Source organism: Salmo trutta, chromosome 37 (genome assembly GCF_901001165.1).
Source record: "Salmo trutta chromosome 37, fSalTru1.1, whole genome shotgun sequence".
NCBI classification, from domain to species: Eukaryota; Metazoa; Chordata; class Actinopteri; order Salmoniformes; family Salmonidae; genus Salmo; species Salmo trutta.
In genome coordinates, this window is record NC_042993.1 from 9,155,673 (window position 1) to 9,174,995 (window position 19,323).

Below are 19,323 nucleotides of genomic sequence, written 5' to 3' on the forward strand. Positions count from 1 at the left end.
GAAAAAAACCCTCCCTGATGCATCCCTTGGGTGAGGCGTTATTCTATGGATCTACAGGTTCCCGCGTCTTAGCAGAGGTGACCAGTCCGCTCCTGATCCCCGGGATCGTCATCTTGGTCGGCGTCCTACGGATGGAGCCACGCGTCGGGGAGGGGGTACTGTCACGTGTAATTAATCCCTCTCCGGCCTCTAGGTCACCAGGCTGCTCATTAGGGTGCCCACCTGTCACCAGCGTTACACGCATAACGACACTCAACTGGACTCCATCACCTCTTTGATTACCTGCCCTTTATATGTCACTCCCTTTAGTTTCGTCCCCAGTCGTCATTGTTGCTGTTTCATGTCGGTGCGCTGTTTGTGTTTCTTGTTTTGTTCATTTATTTATTAAATGTATTCACTCCCTGAACTTGCTTCCCTACTCTCAGCGTACATCGTTACAGGGACCTTCAATGCTGCAGAATTGTTTTTGTACCCTTCCCCATATCTGTGCCTCAACAATCCTGTCTCGGAGCTCTACGGACAATTCTTTCGACCTCGTGGCTTGGTTTTTGCTCTGACATGCACTGTCAACTGTGGGACTTTATATAGACAGGTGTGTGCCTTTCCAAATCATGTCCAATCAATTGAATTTACCACAGGTGGACTCCAATCAAGAAACATCTCAAGGATGATCAATGGAAACAGGACACACCTGAGCTCAATTTCGAGTCGCATAGCAAAGGGTCTGAATACTTATGTAAATAAAATGTGCAAACATTTTGAAAAACCTTTTACCGCTTTGTCATTGTGAGGTATTGTGTGTAGATCGATGAGGAAAAAATGTATTTAATCCATTTTAGAATAAGGCTGTAATGTAACTAAATGTGGAAAAAATCAAGGGGTCTGAATACTTTCAAAATGCACCGTATGTTCATAGTGTATCTATAAATACAACATATTTGGCTCCATTTGCGCAATAAGGTCTATTATGTCGTGCCATTTTAAGTATCATTTCTCACATCAATCAACAGTATTTGGGCAAACATGGATTTCTCACAATCAAAAATTCCTTGTGGACAGATGTGAGCTGTTTCCAGTTCATTCCTGAATCCCACTCTCTTATTTCCTACAAATTACATGCCATCCTCTCTACTTCGTCTAAACATTAGATAGCTGTTTATGTTAGTCTTCCATGATCTTATCAATTGGTTGATCATTTACTGTAACAACAGATACAAATTCAAAATTCATTTGATTAATATGTTTCCAACCACGCCCTGGCCATGGGAAAACTGACTTGTATTCGCCCAGGAAAACGTCAATCCAAATTCCCCCGAACTGCATTGGCTGTAATTCAACACAATGAATTTAGACCACTACCATTTCCACACATTGCAGAGGCGCGGAAGTTGGTTTAGTAGGGTACGTTATGTTGTTAAATTGTGCGAAATAACTTCAAATACAGTTAGTTAAATCTATTTTTAAGGACATATGGTTTGGGAGCAGATGAACGCATTGAAAGTGTTCTGAATGTTTGAAATCCTCGAAAAAAATAACATCCCAACGTTAGCATGCCGATGTAACAATGTGTTAAGCGAACCTGACTGGTTAACGTTAGCTATTTGCATATCTAAAGTTAAATGTACATTGTTTTCTGAAATGCAACGATACTGACATTTGCTTACAATTTAGTATTGTTCGGACGTAAAAGTGATGTCAACTATTCCTTCACACATTAATTATTAGCTAGCTAACGCGTTAGCTGGAGACAGCTTGCTACCTAACAGCCATTGTAAGTATCTGCTGCTGAGTCTTACCAGACTTTGGAAAGAATAGGAGATATAACTACCAATTTCTTTCTCGTATTCATCCAGACAGCTACTATAGCTAGCTAGTATGATGTTAGTTGTCTTACAGAAAGACACATTCAGGATCCTTACCACTACGATTTAGAAAGCAAGGTAAGTTGAGCTATTATAATAGCTAGATACAATGCCAATGAGTAACGTTAATACGTTGTTGTTGAGAAGCTAGGCCTATATACCGCGCCACGGTTTTGCAAGAAGAATGGAAGTTGACAGTAAATGAAGCGTTTTCCTGTGTCTCGTAGCAGAATGTTGGGGGAATGCGGTATGCTGGAACGAGACAGAAGGGGGCTACGGAAATGCTCTGTGACTCTCTGCAAAGAGATGGTGGTAGACGAGCTGTTCATTCAGTCGCTGCAGACAGACGACATTCTTACCGACAGCATGGCAGAAAGCATCCTGGTATGTTGTGTTCACAATGTTAAATTGTGTAGCTCGATACTACTACTACCAGGTCGGGTGACTTATGACACTATCAACGTCCAAAAAATGCATGCATTCATGGCCTAAATGTCTTATTGTTGATTTATGTCATTAACTTCAATCATGTAATCAAATGTGAATGTTAGTGTAGATCAGGGTTTCCCAAACTCGGTCCTTGATACTCGTCCTTGCCCCCTGTGTGCATGTTTAAAAATGTTTTTCCCTAGCACTACACAGCTGATTGAAATAATCAAAGCTTGATGATGAGATGGTTATTTGAATCATGTGTAGTGCAAGGACAAAAACCAAAACATGCATGGGGGGGGGGGGCAGGACCGAGTTTCGGAAAGCCTGGTGTAGATTACCATGTCTTTCTATTTTTTGTAATCTGTGTTGATATCCGTTGTTCCCCAGGTGGAGCCGACCTCCCACAAGCGGAGCTGGCGTCTGCTGTCCCTGCTCCCCAAACGTGGTCCCAGAGCCTTCAGCAGCTTCTGCTCAGCACTGAGAGACACAGAGCAGCAGCACCTATGTGCCCTGCTCACAGAGTCACCAGAGAGGGACGGAGAGAGACAAGTGAGTGGGCACTGGGTGCCACACAACACAATAATCAGACGTTGATCCAGACAGACGAGCAGAAGGACAAAGATAGAAAGGGAGAGGGGTGAGCGCCACAACCAACCTAAGCCTCAAACTGTGCCCCTTACACAGTGTCCCCAGACAGCTAAGGTGAAAGACAGGGCTGAGGAGGTGATTTCCACAACATGCCCAATCCAAGCTTCAGGCCGCTACGCCCCATTCACAAAGACCCCAGTTAAAGATGGTGAGAAAGAGGTGAGCTCTACCCAACACCTAAGCCAAGCTACAGACTAAGTTAGAATATTTTCCTGGTATTTTACAAATGTTCCATCCCAAGAATAAAATCACTTTTCTCCCGAGTAACCCTGTATTTCCCTCCAAAACTGGAAGTGTCATTCAAAAACATAAAGCATATGTAATGAAAAACATTCAAACCTAATGCTACCTGAGTCTGATACATTTTTACGAGCCCTACATTAAAGACATTTAATGAGCCCAAAGCCCAAATAATTGTGCCATTATCTATAGGATATAGGCTACTGCGCATTACACATGACAGGGAAACATAAAACCCCATAGATGTAGCTAGCTATATGCTCTCTTGGGTAAATACATGAAACAAGCTCCAGTAGGCTAATCTTTTTGAGTGGGAACTGTATTACTGTATTGTATTATACTGTAATATATGGACTGGAATTACGCACATCGTTCAAACCATGATAAAGCAGAAGAGAACATGAAGATTGAATGGTTATGGGTCTGAATAAATAACTGCCGCCATCGCACGCATTCACTGTTCTTTCAAACTACCCGTGAGTTCTGTTGGCTGCTGTATTTAACATTCAGCAAAAAATATATTGTGTCCTTCTTCGAATAGTCTATTGGTGTAAGAAATGCAAAAAAGATTGTCTAGCTTTTCCTGCATGGGATTCAGAACTTAGGAGAGGCCAGTGGAGCACAGGCGCTTGCGTATTGTGCAAGAGACAGAGACAGAGGCTAAAAGTTAGATGCTTATTATGCATTACCCATCATTAATTAGCTAAATATAAGGCTAATAATGTATGACCTGAAAGAGGTAGGCTAGAACATTATCTCAATTTAGAACAGAATTATCTATTTTGGATGCAATTTGAATGGAGTTGATAGCGTGTTCACTGATTTAAAGCAACGATAAAGTGATAGGCTGTTTTTAAAACTCTCGAACTGCAATAAAAAAAAATATTTACAAAAACAAGGTGACCCCTGAAAGCCAGATGTAGATGGGTAAATTAGACGGGCATTCGGTCTTTATATTACTGTAGCATAGGCTATGCTGCAGTCAATGTACGCCTACCTGTCACAAGACAAAACGTTACCATGATGAGATGATACAGGAAGCGTAGCTGCTGCTTTTGCAACAGCTAATGGGGATCCTAATAAAATACCAATACAGTAGGTCTACATGCATTGTGAACTGCGCTCCATACTGAGATGGGCTGCCTGTCTCGCCCCTGAGCATTGATTCATCAATCAGCGGCCGTAGAGAAACCAGATTTAGACATCGCATATCATTTTAACAGTTCCATTTCACGCCATGCTGTTCATATAAGTCATTTATTATAATTTAACGGTTTCTCGCAGTTATTTATCCCGGGAAAGGGGAGTGGTTTTGGACGGTAAATCTCGGAAACCGGGTTCCTGCCATTCAACCCTACTACAGACTGTCCCCCCCCAGGTAGTCGCTAGAGAAAGAAGTGACCAGAACACTCCCAACCCAGGCTACAGACTGCTGTAACAGGAAGAGAGAGGGGGATGGGGAGAAAGAGGGGAATAAGAAAAGAGGAGGAGAGATATAGATTAGGAGAGAGATGAGAATCAGCCATCACTCTCAACCCAAGCCTCTGGATGTTTTGGTATTCACACTGCAGACGAGAGAGAAAAAATAAGCAATGAACTGGTTTCGCCTATAAATGTTCAGATTGTATTGAGGTCGAAGGTAAGTTAAAACATGGTTCAATTCTCAATTTCCTTTGTCCTTCAGAGATATGTGGACTCTCCCCTCCCACTGCCCACCCAGGAGGGGATGGTTCCAGCCAAGAGAGCCAGAACACAAGGTGAGTAGAGCAGTCATCTGAGCTGGGTGCATTCAAGATCAGTTTTACAACTGTTTCATTCACAATATTTGCACGTTTCCTAGGAGATCGTGGGAAGGGGGAGGGATTGTTTGTGTGGTTGTTTGGGAGGGGAAAAAGGTATAAATGTAATCATTCTGTTTGATGGCTTGCAACTCAGTAAAAAGCTTATTTTTAATAAACCCAATAAAACTGTGTAAAATGAAAATGTCCCAATTGAGTCCAGTTGTATGCTTTGATCAGTGTGGAAGCAGTGTGCTGTAGCCTTGGTATGGAGTGCCACTGCCCAGCCAGTCTCACCACCTGCAGGCACCACGCCCGTGTGACTTGCTCACATAGCTGTAGTACAAAGGTTGTTACAACACCATTATATGTTGCTAACAGCTTCCATTTCAAGGCAGAAACGTGACCTTGAATGGAACCCTGCTCTGATGGGCGTTATTGTAATTGTTTGTCTCCACTGGTGTATTTTATGGAATGAAATGCATGCAGGGTGTAATGTCATTCTAATATGTGTTTCAGAGTCAATGGAGATGTGTCTGGATGCAGACAGTCCCATCACCAGCCCTGTTCTTCCCTGTACACCAGACTTCTACCTCTCACACTGCCAACAGGTACAACGCTCACTGTTAATACAAACCAGTAAATCACCTGTCTGTACCATGTCACTGCCAACAGGTACAACGCTCACTGTTAATACAAACCAGTAAATCACCTGTCTGTACCATGTCACTGCCAACAGGTACAACGCTCACTGTTAATACAAACCAGTAAATCACCTGTCTGTACCATGTCACTGCCAACAGGTACAACGCTCACTGTTAATACAAACCAGTAAATCACCTGTCTGTACCATGTCACTGCCAACAGGTACAACGCTCACTGTTAATACAAACCAGTAAATCACCTGTCTTTACCATGTCACTGCCAACAGGTACAACGCTCACTGTTAATACAAACCAGTAAATCACCTGTCTATACCATGTCACTGCCAACAGGTACAACGCTCACTGTTAATACAAACCAGTAAATCACCTGTCTTTACCATGTCACTGCCAACAGGTACAACGCTCACTGTTAATACAAACCAGTAAATCACCTGTCTACCATGTCACTGCCAACAGGTACAACGCTCACTGTTAATACAAACCAGTAAATCACCTGTCTGTACCATGTCACTGCCAACAGGTACAACGCTCACTGTTAATACAAACCAGTAAATCACATGTCTTTACCATGTCACTGCCAACAGGTACAACGCTCACTGTTAATACAAACCAGTAAATCACCTGTCTGTACCATGTCACTGCCAACAGGTACAACACAACCGTCTCTGTCTGGTATCTCTTACCTGAGACAATTAACGTTGTTAACTGATGTATATTTTTGGTTCTCATATTTGTCACTGCAAATACAACTATTATAATACAATGCAACTTTATGCAATCCCCTAGGGCAGTTAGTTTCAAGGCAGCAGCCACTGCAACATGCACCTTTGCAACAAACACATGCATACACTTCCTGTGTCCAGAATGTGTTTCCAGCTGCTGTTTAGCTGCTTTGTCCCCCAAGGTATTTCTAGGGAGCTGCAGAGCAGATCTTCCTATTCATCCACCTCAACCTGTAACAGCTGTTGACGTGTCTCCACTCTAAACAGACAGCTATTAGACTTCTGCAGTATAGACAGAGTTTAGACAGTACCAGGGGAGTGCCACTGGTCCGTAGAAGACGGTGTCTGTCTAGACCACAGTCAGTTTTACAGGAAAGAGACACGGGGAGAATTCCCCCAGCCCATATGTTGAAGTCTCTGTAAACCTGCTGAGGTTGGGGATGATTCATCACTGAGCTCCACTGGGGTGTAAAACTGTCATTGAAGTACATGGACAGAAACCACAACAAACACTGCTGAGAACAGCAGCAATGTAAGCACATTATTTTCCTTCAGGTAAACCATGTCATATTCTCATGCTGCTTTTTTGTGTCTCTTGTCCCTCCCTCTTTTCTCATCCTTTCCCTTTCTTCTCGCTTTCCTCCCTTTGCATCTCTCTCCTCCCCTCACACTTTCTCTCTCCTCCCCCTCTCCTCTCTTTCTCCCCTTCAGTCCTATAATATGGTGTCCAGTCCTCGTGGCCTGGCCTTGGTGATCAGTAACGTCTCCTTTGACCCCTGTGCTGCTCCTGACCTGGACTCCAGGAAGGGAGGGGAGGTGGATGAGGAGGTCCTCAGGAAGGTGTTCACTGAGCTGGACTACATAGTCACCGTCCGCAGAGACCTCACAGCTCCGGTAACAGAGACATACAGTTGAAGTCGGAAGTTTACATACACCTTAGCCAAATACATTTAAACTCAGTTTTTCACAATTCCTGACATTTAATCCTAGTAAAAATTCCCTGTCTTAGGTCAGTTAGGATCACCACTTTATTTTAAGAATGTGAAATGTCAGAATAATAGTAGTGATTTATTTCAGCTTTTATTTCTTTCATCACATTCCCAGTGGATCAGAAGTTTACATGCACTCAATTAGTATTTGGTAGCATTGCCTTTAAATTGTTGAACTTGGGTCAAACGTTTCAGGTAGCCTTCCACAAGCTTCCCACAATAAGTTGGGTGAATTTTGGCCCATTCCTCCTGACAGAGCTGGTGTAACTGAGTCAGGTTTGTAGGCCTCCTTGCTCGCACACGCTTTTTCAGTTCTGCCCACAAATTTAATATAGGATTGAGGTCAGGGCTTTGTGATGGCCACTCCAATACCTTGACTTGGTTGTCCTTAAGCCATTTTGCCACAACTTTGGAAGTATGCTTGTGGTCATTGTCCATTTGGAAGACCCATTTGTGACCAAGCTTTGACTTCCTGACTGATGTCTGGAGATGTTGCTTCAATATATCCACATAGCGGTACGACGGCTGCGTGGTCACATGGTGTTTATACTTGCGTACTATTGTTTGTACAGATGAACGTGGTACCTTCAGGCGCTTGTAAATTGCTCCCAGGGATGAACCAGACTTGTGGAGGTCTACAACTTTTTTTTCTGAGGTCTTCTTTAGATTTTCCCATGATGCCAAGCAGAGAGGCACTGAGTTTGAAGGTATGCTGTTATGAACCCCTTTGGCCCTGCAGTCTCGGGGGGATGGAAACGAGGCCCGTAACATATCTCATGCAAATCACAATAGTGAAAAGGAACAGTGAGAACTAATAACCACAGACAACTTTAATCTACCGTCAAACACTTGTGGTTTATTTGTTAAACACACGGTAAATGGGGTGTGGGAAAAAGGGGCTGAGCTGGACCCAAGGAAAGAAATAATAAATATCCAAACAAACCCCTAAGCTAATCTAGCCTGCTTTAAGAACAGCTAGCTAACTAACCAGAAATACAGTGGGTGGTCCGCCCAGTTCTAACTAGGGGATTTAGACACTGTTTTCCTACGGGTAATGTAGGCCCATGGGCGACTTAGCTGGTTATCCCCTTTTCTCACCAACAAACAGTCATACACCATTACAATACTCACAGGCTAACGGACAAAGTGACATGTAGGTGCAAAAACAAAAGAGAGCTCTCCAGAGAGAACTGATTGGGATACTTTTAAACCAAGGGAAAGGGGATGTGATTGGGTAAAGGAAAAGGAGCAGGTGTGTCTTCAGATTAGCGACTGATTAGGGAATGATGACTGCCACCTGTGAGAAGGAGAGAAAAGAAATACACACAGGATACCTGTATCCGTAACATATGCCTTGAAATACATCCACAGGTACACCTCCAATTGACTCAAATGATGGCAATTAGCCTATCAGAAGCTTCTAAAGCTGTGACATCATTCTTAGATTTTCAAAACTGTTTAAAGGCACAGTCAACTTAGTGTATGTAAACTTCTGTCCCACTGGAATTGTGATACAGTGAATTATAAGTGAAAAAATCTGTCTGTAAACAATTGTTGGGAAAATTACTTGTGTCATGCACAAAGTAGATGTCCTAACCGACTTGCCAAAACTATAGTTTGTTAACAAGAAATTTGTGGAGTGGTTGAAAAACAAGTTTTAATGACTCCAACCTCAGTGTATGTAAATGTCCAACTTCAACTGTACACACACACACACACACACAGTGTAAGACAGTGGTGCCAGAGGTACAGCAGTGCTTCAACCAACATGGACTATATCGGTGGATCCCCCACTAGCTTCAATCAGTGGCACTCAGGCATTTGTTTGCCTTGATCTTCAGATAGACCTGTTGCTATTAGAGTCATGGTGTTAGCTAGTGGAGACAGCTGTTTGTAGAATTGGTCTTTCATGACCATTTGTTTACAATGTAAATAACAAAAGGTGAATTTACAGCTCTACACTTCCTCTCTATATAACTAGTGGCGCTTGCACTTTGTGACAAAATGTACCAAAATAATTCTAGAAGTGCTATGTAATTAGAATATAGTTTAATACCTGATTGATCTCTCTCTGACAGGGCATGCGGGCGTGCATTGAGCAGTTTGGCAGACGGCAGCAGCACCAGACCGTATCCAGCTGTGTGGTGTGTCTGCTGTCCCATGGAGTAGAGGGGGCTATCTACGGCACAGACGGACAGCTACTGGAGGTGTGTGGGACCTCATTCAGTTGAGAGTGAAACCCTTTCTCTCTGATGATAATAATCATATTAATTGAATTTCTGTCTCTCTCTCTCAGTTGGACTGGGTGTTTGAGGCGTTTGACAACGCCCACTGTCCTCTACTGCAGAATAAACCCAAGATGTTCTTCATTCAGGCCTGCAGAGGAGGTGAGCTCACATGATCTCGCTGCCCTCTCTCCCTCCTTCCCTTTCCCCAACCCTCCCTCCTCTGTTCTCTTCTTCTAACCCGTCTTCTCTCTGTCTCTGTCTCCCTCCAGAGGAGATGGACTGTGGGGTGGAGCAGTCAGACGGGCCAGAGAGGACCCAGTCTCCTGGCTGTGAACAGAGGGATGCAGGGAGGGAGGGAGAGGGGGATGGAGACACCAGGCAGACGGAGGAGAGAGGCAGGCTCAGAGTCAAACTGCCCCAGCGCTCTGACATGATCTGCGGCTTCGCCTCCCTCAAAGGTGTGTGTGTGTGTGTGTGTGTGTGTGTGTGTGTGTGTGTGTGTGTGTGTGCTTATGTGTGTGTGCTTATGTGTGTGTGCTTATGTGTGTGTGCTTATGTGTGTGTGCTTATGTGTGTTGTCTGAGTCGGATTATGATGTGAATGTTGGAATATTTGGTGGTATTTCTTTGTAGTGTCTGTTGGGCCCTGCTAGGTAATGTGGTGTCTGTTGGGCCCTGCTAGGTAAGGTAGTGTCTGTTGGGCCCTGCTAGGTAATGTGGTGTCTGTTGGGCCCTGCTAGGTAATGTAGTGTCTGTTGGGCCCTGCTAGGTAATGTAGTGTCTGTTGGGCCCTGCTAGGTAATGTAGTGTCTGTTGGGCCCTGCTAGGTAATGTAGTGTCTGTTGGGCCCTGCTAGGTACTGTAGTGTCTGTTGGGCCCTGCTAGGTAATGTAGTGTCTGTTGGGCCCTGCTAGGTAATGTAGTGTCTGTTGGGCCCTGCTAGGTAATGTGGTGTCTGTTGGGCCCTGCTAGGTAATGTGGTGTCTGTTGGGCCCTGCTAGGTAATGTGGTGTCTGTTGGGCCCTGCTAGGTAATGTGGTGTCTGTTGGGCCCTGCTAGGTAATGTGGTGTCTGTTGGGCCCTGCTAGGTAATGTGGTGTCTGTTGGGCCCTGCTAGGTAATGTGGTGTCTGTTGGGCCCTGCTAGGTAATGTGGTGTCTGTTGGGCCCTGCTAGGTAATGTAGTGTCTGTTGGGCCCTGCTAGGTAATGTAGTGTCTGTTGGGCCCTGCTAGGTAATGTGGTGTCTGTTGGGCCCTGCTAGGTAATGTGGTGTCTGTTGGGCCCTGCTAGGTAATGTGGTGTCTGTCGGGCCCTGCTAGGTAATGTGGTGTCTGTCGGGCCCTGCTAGGTAATGTAGTGTCTGTTGGGCCCTGCTAGGTAATGTAGTGTCTGTTGGGCCCTGCTAGGTAATGTAGTGTCTGTTGGGCCCTGCTAGGTAATGTAGTGTCTGTTGGGCCCTGCTAGGTAATGTAGTGTCTGTTGGGCCCTGCTAGGTAATGTAGTGTCTGTTGGGCCCTGCTAGGTAATGTGGTGTCTGTTGGGCCCTGCTAGGTAATGTAGTGTCTGTTGGGCCCAGCGAGGTAATGTAGTGTCTGTTGGGCCCTGCTAGGTAATGTAGTGTCTGTTGGGCCCTGCTAGGCACTGCAGCCATGAGGAACACCAAGAGAGGATCCTGGTTCATCCAAGAGGTCAACTCAGCGCTCCGCTTCAGAGCCAGAGACACACACCTATCAGACATACTGGTGCAGGTAAACACACACACCACATATCACAGTCATAGTAAATACATTTTCCCTCAATAAAGTAGTTATCAGCAAATTCAGTGCTAGTAACCTTTTGTATCCTCTGTCCTCAGGTGAATGGTCGTATTAAAGACAGAGAAGGCTATGCTCCTGGCACCCCCCACCATCGCTGTAAGGAGATGTCTGAATTCACCAGCTCCCTCTGCAAAGACCTCTACCTGTTCCCCAAGTACCACCCTCAGTACTGACACGCACACATTTCTGCACCCCCACAGCACCACACACATACCGCACCCACTACTGACACATACTGTTACACACACTCACAGAGGATTCATTCATTCACATTTGCTGTGCAAATTCTCTCTCACAGACAAACTCTTGGAAAGGAAAATGGAACAAGTTGTAAGTCTGTGTGCTTGGTAATGGGCATGAAGTATACATGACTGGTATGCAGCTGATGTGTGTACCTACCTATCAGCTAGGCTTGGTATATGTGTATCTGTGCCAGTTAGAAATGGGATTGAAATGTTCTAGGAAATATTTTAGCTCGCTAACACACCAGAATATTTTTAAATGTATCGCTTTTAATTTCTAACTAAACAGTAACTTTTTGGTTTCAAGTTTATTCTTTTTTTAAACATGTATTTTGTATGCAGATCTATTTTTATCAATTTATTTTGTATCAAATCATTTTTAAGCTGTTTTTTGTAAGAATTGTAAAGCCCTTGTCTCCTTTTTGTATTGAAAAATGTTTATTATAAAATGCATGCCATTATATGCATTAGAATAGGAAATGCCCCTGACCAAATGAAGGTGTGTGTCCATCTGATGGGCAGACAGGTGGTGGTGTAAAGTTATTGGCTGAGGATGCAGCATGGAGGGAGCTGCATTTCAATACCTTACTGTTTTTACACCCTCCTAGTAATCTGAGTCTTCCATTGAAGGATACTGGAACAAGTAGATATGATATTGGGAGTTTCAGGTTTGTTAGCAATGATTTGATGTGTTATTGAGGCAACAAGTGTACTGCATTCCATTTGAATAGAATGGAGTCATGACCATTTCTCTCACAAACAACTGTCCTCCTCCCCCTCCCATTTCTCTACCTCCATAAGGGGGTTACGGTCTAAGGCACTGCATCTCAGTGCAAGAGGCGTTACTACAGTCCCTGTTTCGAATCCAGGCTGTGTCACATCTGGCTGTGATTGGGAGTCCCATAGGGCGGCACACAATTGGCCCATAGTCGCGTCATCCAGGTTTGGCCGGGGTAGGCCGTCATTGTAAATAAGAATTTGTTCTTAACTGACTTGCCCAGTTAAATAAAGGTTAAAGAAAACATTTAGGTTCATTAATGTTGGAACTACACTGGTAACCAGACTTATTACCTAGATGTGATGAAAGAAATGTCAACATTTTATTTAAATGAGTTACATTTATATGTTACACCAATGAATTATGTTAGAATTCTATGTAACTGCTTGTCATCTGGTCAACTTGAGACCTAAGTTATCCACTCAATGTTTCCTTGACCATTAAGATTTCAGTTCACAAGATGGATGTACATCAAATCAAATGTATTTATATAGCCCTTCTTACATCAGCTGATATCACAAAGTGCTGTACAGAAACCAGCCTAAAACCCCAAACAGCAAGCAATGCAGGTGTAGAAGCACGGTGGCATGGATGTTTTAAAGATGTATTGATTGATATTAAAGCAGCTACAGTATTTTCCTTTTCGATTTGATATGCAATATTCCATAGCAATGTGTGCAATGTGAAATATGTGTTAAGTATTGTCTTTAAATCACTTGGTTTATCATTTACATAGGACGATGCATCACATTCAAGTGTATGAGCAGCAATATTGATGTTTCTCAGAATGAGTAGCAATGTGTTTGATTCTAACAGTGTTGTAGGGAAGAGTGATATGACAGGAACAGTATGAATTGAGCTGTTGACCAACCAATCACAGAGACAATGCGTAGTGATCATCTTTATAAGGGACAGTTCTATAGAGATCCTGTTAAATAGTATTGTAATTCTATGGACAGTTCACCCCAAAATCAAAGTGCCAGATGTTAGACGTTTTCCATTCGGTTTGAAGCCTCTAGTTCGGTTTCAACTAACTTCATGTGAACAATATAGCATCTACACAATCGGTGTGGTTGAAAGCCATGTTTTTTTGAAATTGTAAATGTTCAGAAAGTGGATTTTGTGGTGAAGTAGGTTATCCCTTGAAAGTGAAGTACTGAGGGCTGTGGTTCACTGCCGTAAGCTAAGGAGCTGCTGGGGATGTGGGGGAAGATGACTGTATTTATGTCTAAAGCAAAGACTGCCAAATGTTCAAGAAAATAAACAGCCTTTTGTTTTGTTTCTATGACTTGACTTTCTATAAGTTGTGTTGACATGCACTGTGTGCTGCGTGCATGAGTGTGTATGAGAGCACTGTACATGTGTACACTATGCATGATATATTTTGATCTCTCCTTGTTGCTGTTTGTTTATATCGCAGTGTACATTCAGTCCCCCTCTCAGTGTACTGGTATAGTATAACTCACATAACCCTGTAGTAAGGACTGTTTCATGACTGTATGATATGCGTCATGATTCACACACTGACCACCACCACTGTGGTAATGTTCTCTGTGTATCAGGTAGTGCCTCAGCCAGCTGTCCATAATCATTCTCCCTGATACACATCACACACTCGCTCGCGGTCGGAGTGACACATTTCTCTCTGGCCACCACCATGCCGTGAGATTAGGTTGTGATGTGGTGGTGTGTGGTCTCCAAAGCAGAGAAGGGTTAAGGGATTGGTGGGGCCGGGGCCATTCTCTCTCTCGCTCTCTTTAGGCCGGCCATGTGCCATGCTGTCTCATCCGGCTGAAATGGAAACAGGTGATTTCAGATCAGTAAACATGATTGAGTGAGAACCACTTCAGACTTTTGAGATGCACGCCTACAACCCAGACTGAAAACCATTATATCAGAAGGGATAGATGGCAGTGTGCATTATGGTGACTGCTACATCTGGCCTAGGGAAGTCCATTACAGATTGCTGATAGGGAATTGGTATGTTAATACAGCAGGGGGAATGATGGCTTGGAGCATGTGAGGGGTTTGAAGGGATAGCCTTGCATCATTGGCTGATGAGTTGATACCTGTCATGGGGGTATTATGTGCACCCACCCTCACGTTGCAGGGGCAGCCCCGTGGGGGGTGGCATCACCCTCACCCCTGACTGTCCAAACAAGAACACTCCATCCAAAAGCAAAGATCTAATGGCCCATGGGTCTGGCTGGCCTGCTCACGGGGATAAGAGGCGTGTATGTCAGTATCGGTGTGGTTAACGTGAGCCCTGCTTTGTGTGTGTGATTAGGTGTCTGCTGTTCTAATAGAGGAAAGCGCTGCGTCTGTCGCTGCCTCATATCACTACCAGGAGTCTCTGTACAGACGTCTTTCTGTTGACTGTCTTACAGGACAGGTGGAGGGAACACCACCTCTGGATCAACTAGACAAGATTGGATCTAAACAAGTGTTAATCTCAAGTGTGTGTGTGTGCACTGAACTTGTGTGTGTGTGTGTGTGTGTGTGTGTATGAATGTGTTAGAATGCATATGTAAGAAAGTGTGTGCACTCTTGACGTGTGTGTTTAGCTGAGAGTGCGGGTGGAAATGCTGAAGCCACCAGTGGGGTTATTTTTGGGTCAGTGACAGCGTGTCAATGGCTGCAGATGCGTCGCAAAGGAAGGCTCTGAGATACCAACAGACCCTGGTAGGTCTCTGTCTGTCTGTCCATCAGTCTGTCCACTTCTCACTCTCTACCTGTCTGAGTGTCCGTCCGTCTCTGTCCACCTCTCACTCTCTGCCCGTCTGTCCACCTCTCACTCTCTGCCCGTCTGTCCATCCGTCCACTTCTCTCATTTTCAAATCAAATTTTATTTGTCAAATGTGTCGAATACAGCTGGTGTAGACTTTACCATGAAATGCTTGCATATAAGCCCTTCCCAACAATGCAGAGTAAAAAACTAAATAATAGTAACACAAGGAATAAAATAAAATACAAGAATGGAACTATATACAGGGAGTACCAGTACCAGATCAAGAATGGAACTATATACAGGGAGTACCAGTACCAGATCAAGAATGGAACTATATACAGGGAGTACCAGTACCAGATCAAGAATGGAACTATATACAGGGAGTACCAGTACCAGATCAAGAATGGAACTATATACAGGGAGTACCAGTACCAGATCAAGAATGGAACTATATACAGGGAGTACCAGTACCAGATCAAGAATGGAACTATATACAGGGAGTACCAGTACCAGATCAAGAATGGAGCTAATTCCAGATCAATATGCAGAGGTACGAGGTATTTGAGGTAGATACAGTTGAAGTCGAAAGTTTACATACACCTTGGCCAAATACATTTAAACTCAGTTTTCACAATTCCTGACATTTAATCCTAGTAAAAATTCCCTGTCTTAGGTCAGTTAGAATCACCACTTGTTTTAAGAATGTGAAATGTCAGAATAACAGTAGAGAGAATGATTTCTTTTGATTTTCCCATGATGTCAAACAAAGAGGCAGTGAGTTTGAAGCTAGGCCTTGAAATACATCCACAGGTACACCTCCAATTGCCTCAAATGATGTCACGCTCTGACCTAGGAAAGCTGTGTTTTTCTTGTTTAGTTAGGTCAGGGTGTGATAGGTGGGTGGGCATTCTATGTTTCGTTTTCTATGTTTTGGCCAGGTATGGTTTCCAATCAGAGGCAGCTGTCTATCGTTGTCTCTGATTGGAAGCCATACTTAGGCAGCCTGTTTTTCATGTGTTGTTGTGGGTAGTTGTTTTCTGTTTTGTCAAGTGTACCTGACAGAACTGTTGGCTGTCATTTTGTTGTTTTTGGTTAAGTGTTTCATTAAAGAAAAGTATGAGCACTCTACACGCCGCGCCTTGGTCCCCTTTAGACGACCCTTGTTACAGAACTACCCACCATGATTGGATCAAGCGGCATGCCCAGGCAGAAATGGACACCTGGTCACATAAGGATTGGATGGAGAGGAGAAACTGGACTTGGGGCCAGGTAATCGAGCGATATCGGAGCCTACCTGGGAAGAACGAGAGTCAGCCCCCCCCCAAAAAAAATTGGGGGGGCACACGGGTAGTTTGGCTGGGCCAGGGGTGAGGCCTGAGTCAACTCCCCGTGCTTATTGTGGTGAGTATGTGCCTGCCTCTCGCACTCTCTCTCCAGTGCGCCTCCATAGCCCAGTACGTCCTGTGCCTGCTCCTCGCGCTCTCCCTCCAGTGCGCCTCCATAATCCAGTACGTCCTGTGCCTGTTCTTCGCACTCTCCCTCCAGTTCGCAGCCATAGCCCAGTACTGCCGGTGCCTGCTTTGAGCACTCGGTCCTCAGTGCGTCTCCCCAGTCCGGTGAGACCGGTTCCAGCTCCACGTACAAGGCCTCCAGTGATAATCGATGGTCCGACGCCTGTAGAGATGATCCATGGCACTAAGCCTCTAGTGATGATCCATGGCCCGGAGCCTGTAGGGATGTTCAATGGCACGAAGCCTGCAGAGGTAATCCATGGCCCGGAGCCTGTAGGGATAATCCATGGCAAGAAGCCTGGAGGGATTATAAATGGTCCGGAGCCTGTAGGGATAAACCATGGCACGAAGCCTGTAGGAATAATCCATGGCCCGGCACCTGTAGAGATGATCCATGGTAAGAAGCCTCCAGTGATGATCCTTGGTGCGGAACCTGTAGAGATGATCCATGGCATGGAGCCAGCAGCAACGGTCACTAGTCCGGAACCTATTATGACGCCTCCCAGTCCGGAGCCTCCGGCGACGCTTCTCCGTCCGGAGACTCCGGCGACGCTCCTCAGTCCGGAACCTCCGGCGACGCTCTTCAGTCCGGAGCCTCCGGCGACGCTCCCCAGTCCGGAGCCTCCGGCGGCGGTCCGCAGCCCGGAGCCTCCAGCGGCGGCCTTCAGCTTGGAGTCTTCAGCGTCGGTTGGTGTTTCAGAGCCTCCGGCGATGACCCACGGTCTGGTTCCTCCGGACACACAGAAGCGGGGGGATCAGTGGGCGGGGGGGGGGGGGGTTCTACGCCCGGAACCAGAGCCGCCGCCAAATATGGATGACCGCCCGGACTCCCCAATAGGTTCAGGTTTGCGGCCGGGAGTCCGCACCTTTGAGGGGGAGGGGGGGTACTGTCACGCTCTGACCTAGGAAAGCTGTGTTTTTCTTGTTTAGTTAGGTCAGGGTGTGATAGGTGGGTGGGCATTCTATGTTTTCTTTTTCTATGTTTTGGCCAGGTATGGTTTCCAATCAGAGACAGCTGTTTATCGTTGTCTCTGATTGGAAGCCATACTTAGGCAGCCTGTTTTTCATGTGTTGTTGTGGGTAGTTGTTTTCTGTTTTGTCAAGTGTACCTGACGGAACTGTTGGCTGTCGTTTTCTTGTTTTTGGTTAAGTGTTTCATTAAAGAAAAGTATGAACACTCTACACGCCGCGCCTTGGTCCCCTTTATACGACCCTTGTTACAAATTATGTCAATTAGCCTATCAGAAGCTTCTAAAGCCATAACATCATTTTCTGGAATTTTCCAAGCTGTTTAAAGGCACTGTTAACTTAGTGTATGTAAACTTCTGACCCACTGGAATTGTGATACAGTGAATTATAAGTGAAATAATCTGTCTGTTAACAATTGTTGGAAAAATTACTTGTCATGCGCAAAGTAGATGTCCTAACTGACTTGCCAAAACTATAGTTTGTTAACAAGATATTTGTGGAGTGGTTGATAAACAAGTTTTAATGACTCCAACCTAAGTGTATGTAAACTTCCACCTTCAACTGTATGTACCTGAAGGCAGGGTAAAGTGACGGCATCTGAATAGATACGTGTAAAATAAAGAACAGTAGTAGCAGCAAATGACGTGTAAAAGTGTGTGTAATGTGTATGTATGTGTTTTTCTGTTGTGTTGGTCTGTGTGTATGTGTGGGAGTGTCAATGTAATGTGTGTGAGTTAGTGTGTGCATATGGTTTGTATACAGTATATAGTCTAGTGAGTGTGCGTAGGGTCAGTGCAAGATAGTCATTGCAGATAGTTTGGGTACCATTCATTGACTATTCAGTAGTCTGGCTATTTAGCAGTCTTATGGCTCACGGGTAGAAGTTCTTCCTCTGACACCGCCTGATATAGAGGTCCTGGATGGCAGGGAGCTCGGCCACAGTGATGTACTGGACTGACCGCACCACTCTTTTCAGCCTCCTGAGGCTGTGATGTGGGCGCCAAGGAACTTGAAGCTCTCGACCTGCTCCACTACAGCCCTGTCAATATGGATGGGGGCATGCTCTCCCCTCTTTCTCCTGTAGTCCACATTCAGCTAATTGGTATTTTTCCTTTGTACGTCTCTCCATCTGTCTCTTCCTCTCTCTCTCTCTCTCTCTCTCTCTCTCTCTCTCTCTCTCTCTCTCTCTCTCTCTCTCTCTCTCTCTCTCTCTCTCTCTCTCTCTCTCTCTCTCTCTCTCTCTCTCTCTCTCTAACCTCAATAGTGTTCTGTGCTCAGGTGTTATGTGCTTGTCTGATCTGCTGGTGTGATGACATAAATATGTGACGCTGTAGAGAACCTAGTCCTCCCTCGTTCTCTCCTGTCTTCAACAAGAGAATCTGAATGCTTGTTGCTTCTTCATGTACAAGATTGCATGGCCCACCACTCATCTATACACTGAGTATAGCAAACATTAGGAACACCTTTTTAATATTGAGTTGGAGACCTTGGAACAGCCTCAATTTCTCTGATGTGGCAAGATGGCACCGACAGACATGGCAGCTATGCTTCTAGCTCCTAAGCAACTTTGCAGTATTTCGTTTTTTGTGTTATTACATACAGCCGGAAATAACTTTTGGATATCAGAGCGACGGTAACTGACCAGCATAATGACCAGGAATACGACTTTCCCGAATTGGATCCTTTGTTCGTACCCCCCAGGACAATTTAACCT

At 44.8% G+C, this 19,323-nt stretch overlaps 1 protein-coding gene and 1 pseudogene across 7 annotated transcripts; both read left to right on the top strand.

The window, feature by feature from the left end:
- Positions 1 to 1,356: 1,356 nt before the first annotated feature.
- On the top strand, positions 1,357 to 13,687 carry LOC115176571 (caspase 2, apoptosis-related cysteine peptidase). Of its 7 annotated transcripts, XM_029736634.1 has the most exons (13): positions 1,361 to 1,401; positions 1,854 to 1,940; positions 2,090 to 2,246; positions 2,682 to 2,843; positions 2,979 to 3,101; positions 4,867 to 4,939; positions 5,480 to 5,571; positions 7,059 to 7,241; positions 9,415 to 9,543; positions 9,633 to 9,723; positions 9,834 to 10,022; positions 11,203 to 11,312; positions 11,420 to 13,687. In XM_029736634.1, the coding sequence occupies exons 3-13, from the start codon at positions 2,094 to 2,096 to the stop codon at positions 11,552 to 11,554; spliced, it is 1,440 nt and encodes a 479-aa protein (XP_029592494.1). In that variant the 5' UTR covers positions 1,361 to 1,401; positions 1,854 to 1,940; positions 2,090 to 2,093; the 3' UTR covers positions 11,555 to 13,687. The 7 variants fall into 7 exon arrangements, with proteins under 7 accessions (XP_029592497.1, XP_029592494.1, XP_029592498.1 ...); XM_029736637.1 differs by lacking the exon at positions 1,854 to 1,940 and having other exon boundaries at positions 1,357 to 1,401; XM_029736638.1 differs by lacking the exon at positions 1,854 to 1,940 and having other exon boundaries at positions 2,093 to 2,246.
- A 1,231-nt stretch (positions 13,688 to 14,918) lies between these two features.
- Positions 14,919 to 19,323, top strand: part of LOC115176456 (chloride channel protein 1-like) — a 50,606-nt pseudogene continuing 46,201 nt past the window's right edge.

Excerpts from the sequence above, each read along its gene's own strand:
- LOC115176571 (XM_029736637.1), top strand. The coding sequence starts at position 2,094 with ATGTTGGGGGAATGCGGTATGCTGGAACGAGACAGAAGGGGGCTACGG. Across the intron at positions 2,844-2,978 it reads AGAGGGACGGAGAGAGACAA|TGTCCCCAGACAGCTAAGGT; the intron begins GTGAGTGGGCAC and ends CCCCTTACACAG. Across the intron at positions 11,313-11,419 it reads TATCAGACATACTGGTGCAG|GTGAATGGTCGTATTAAAGA; the intron begins GTAAACACACAC and ends CTCTGTCCTCAG.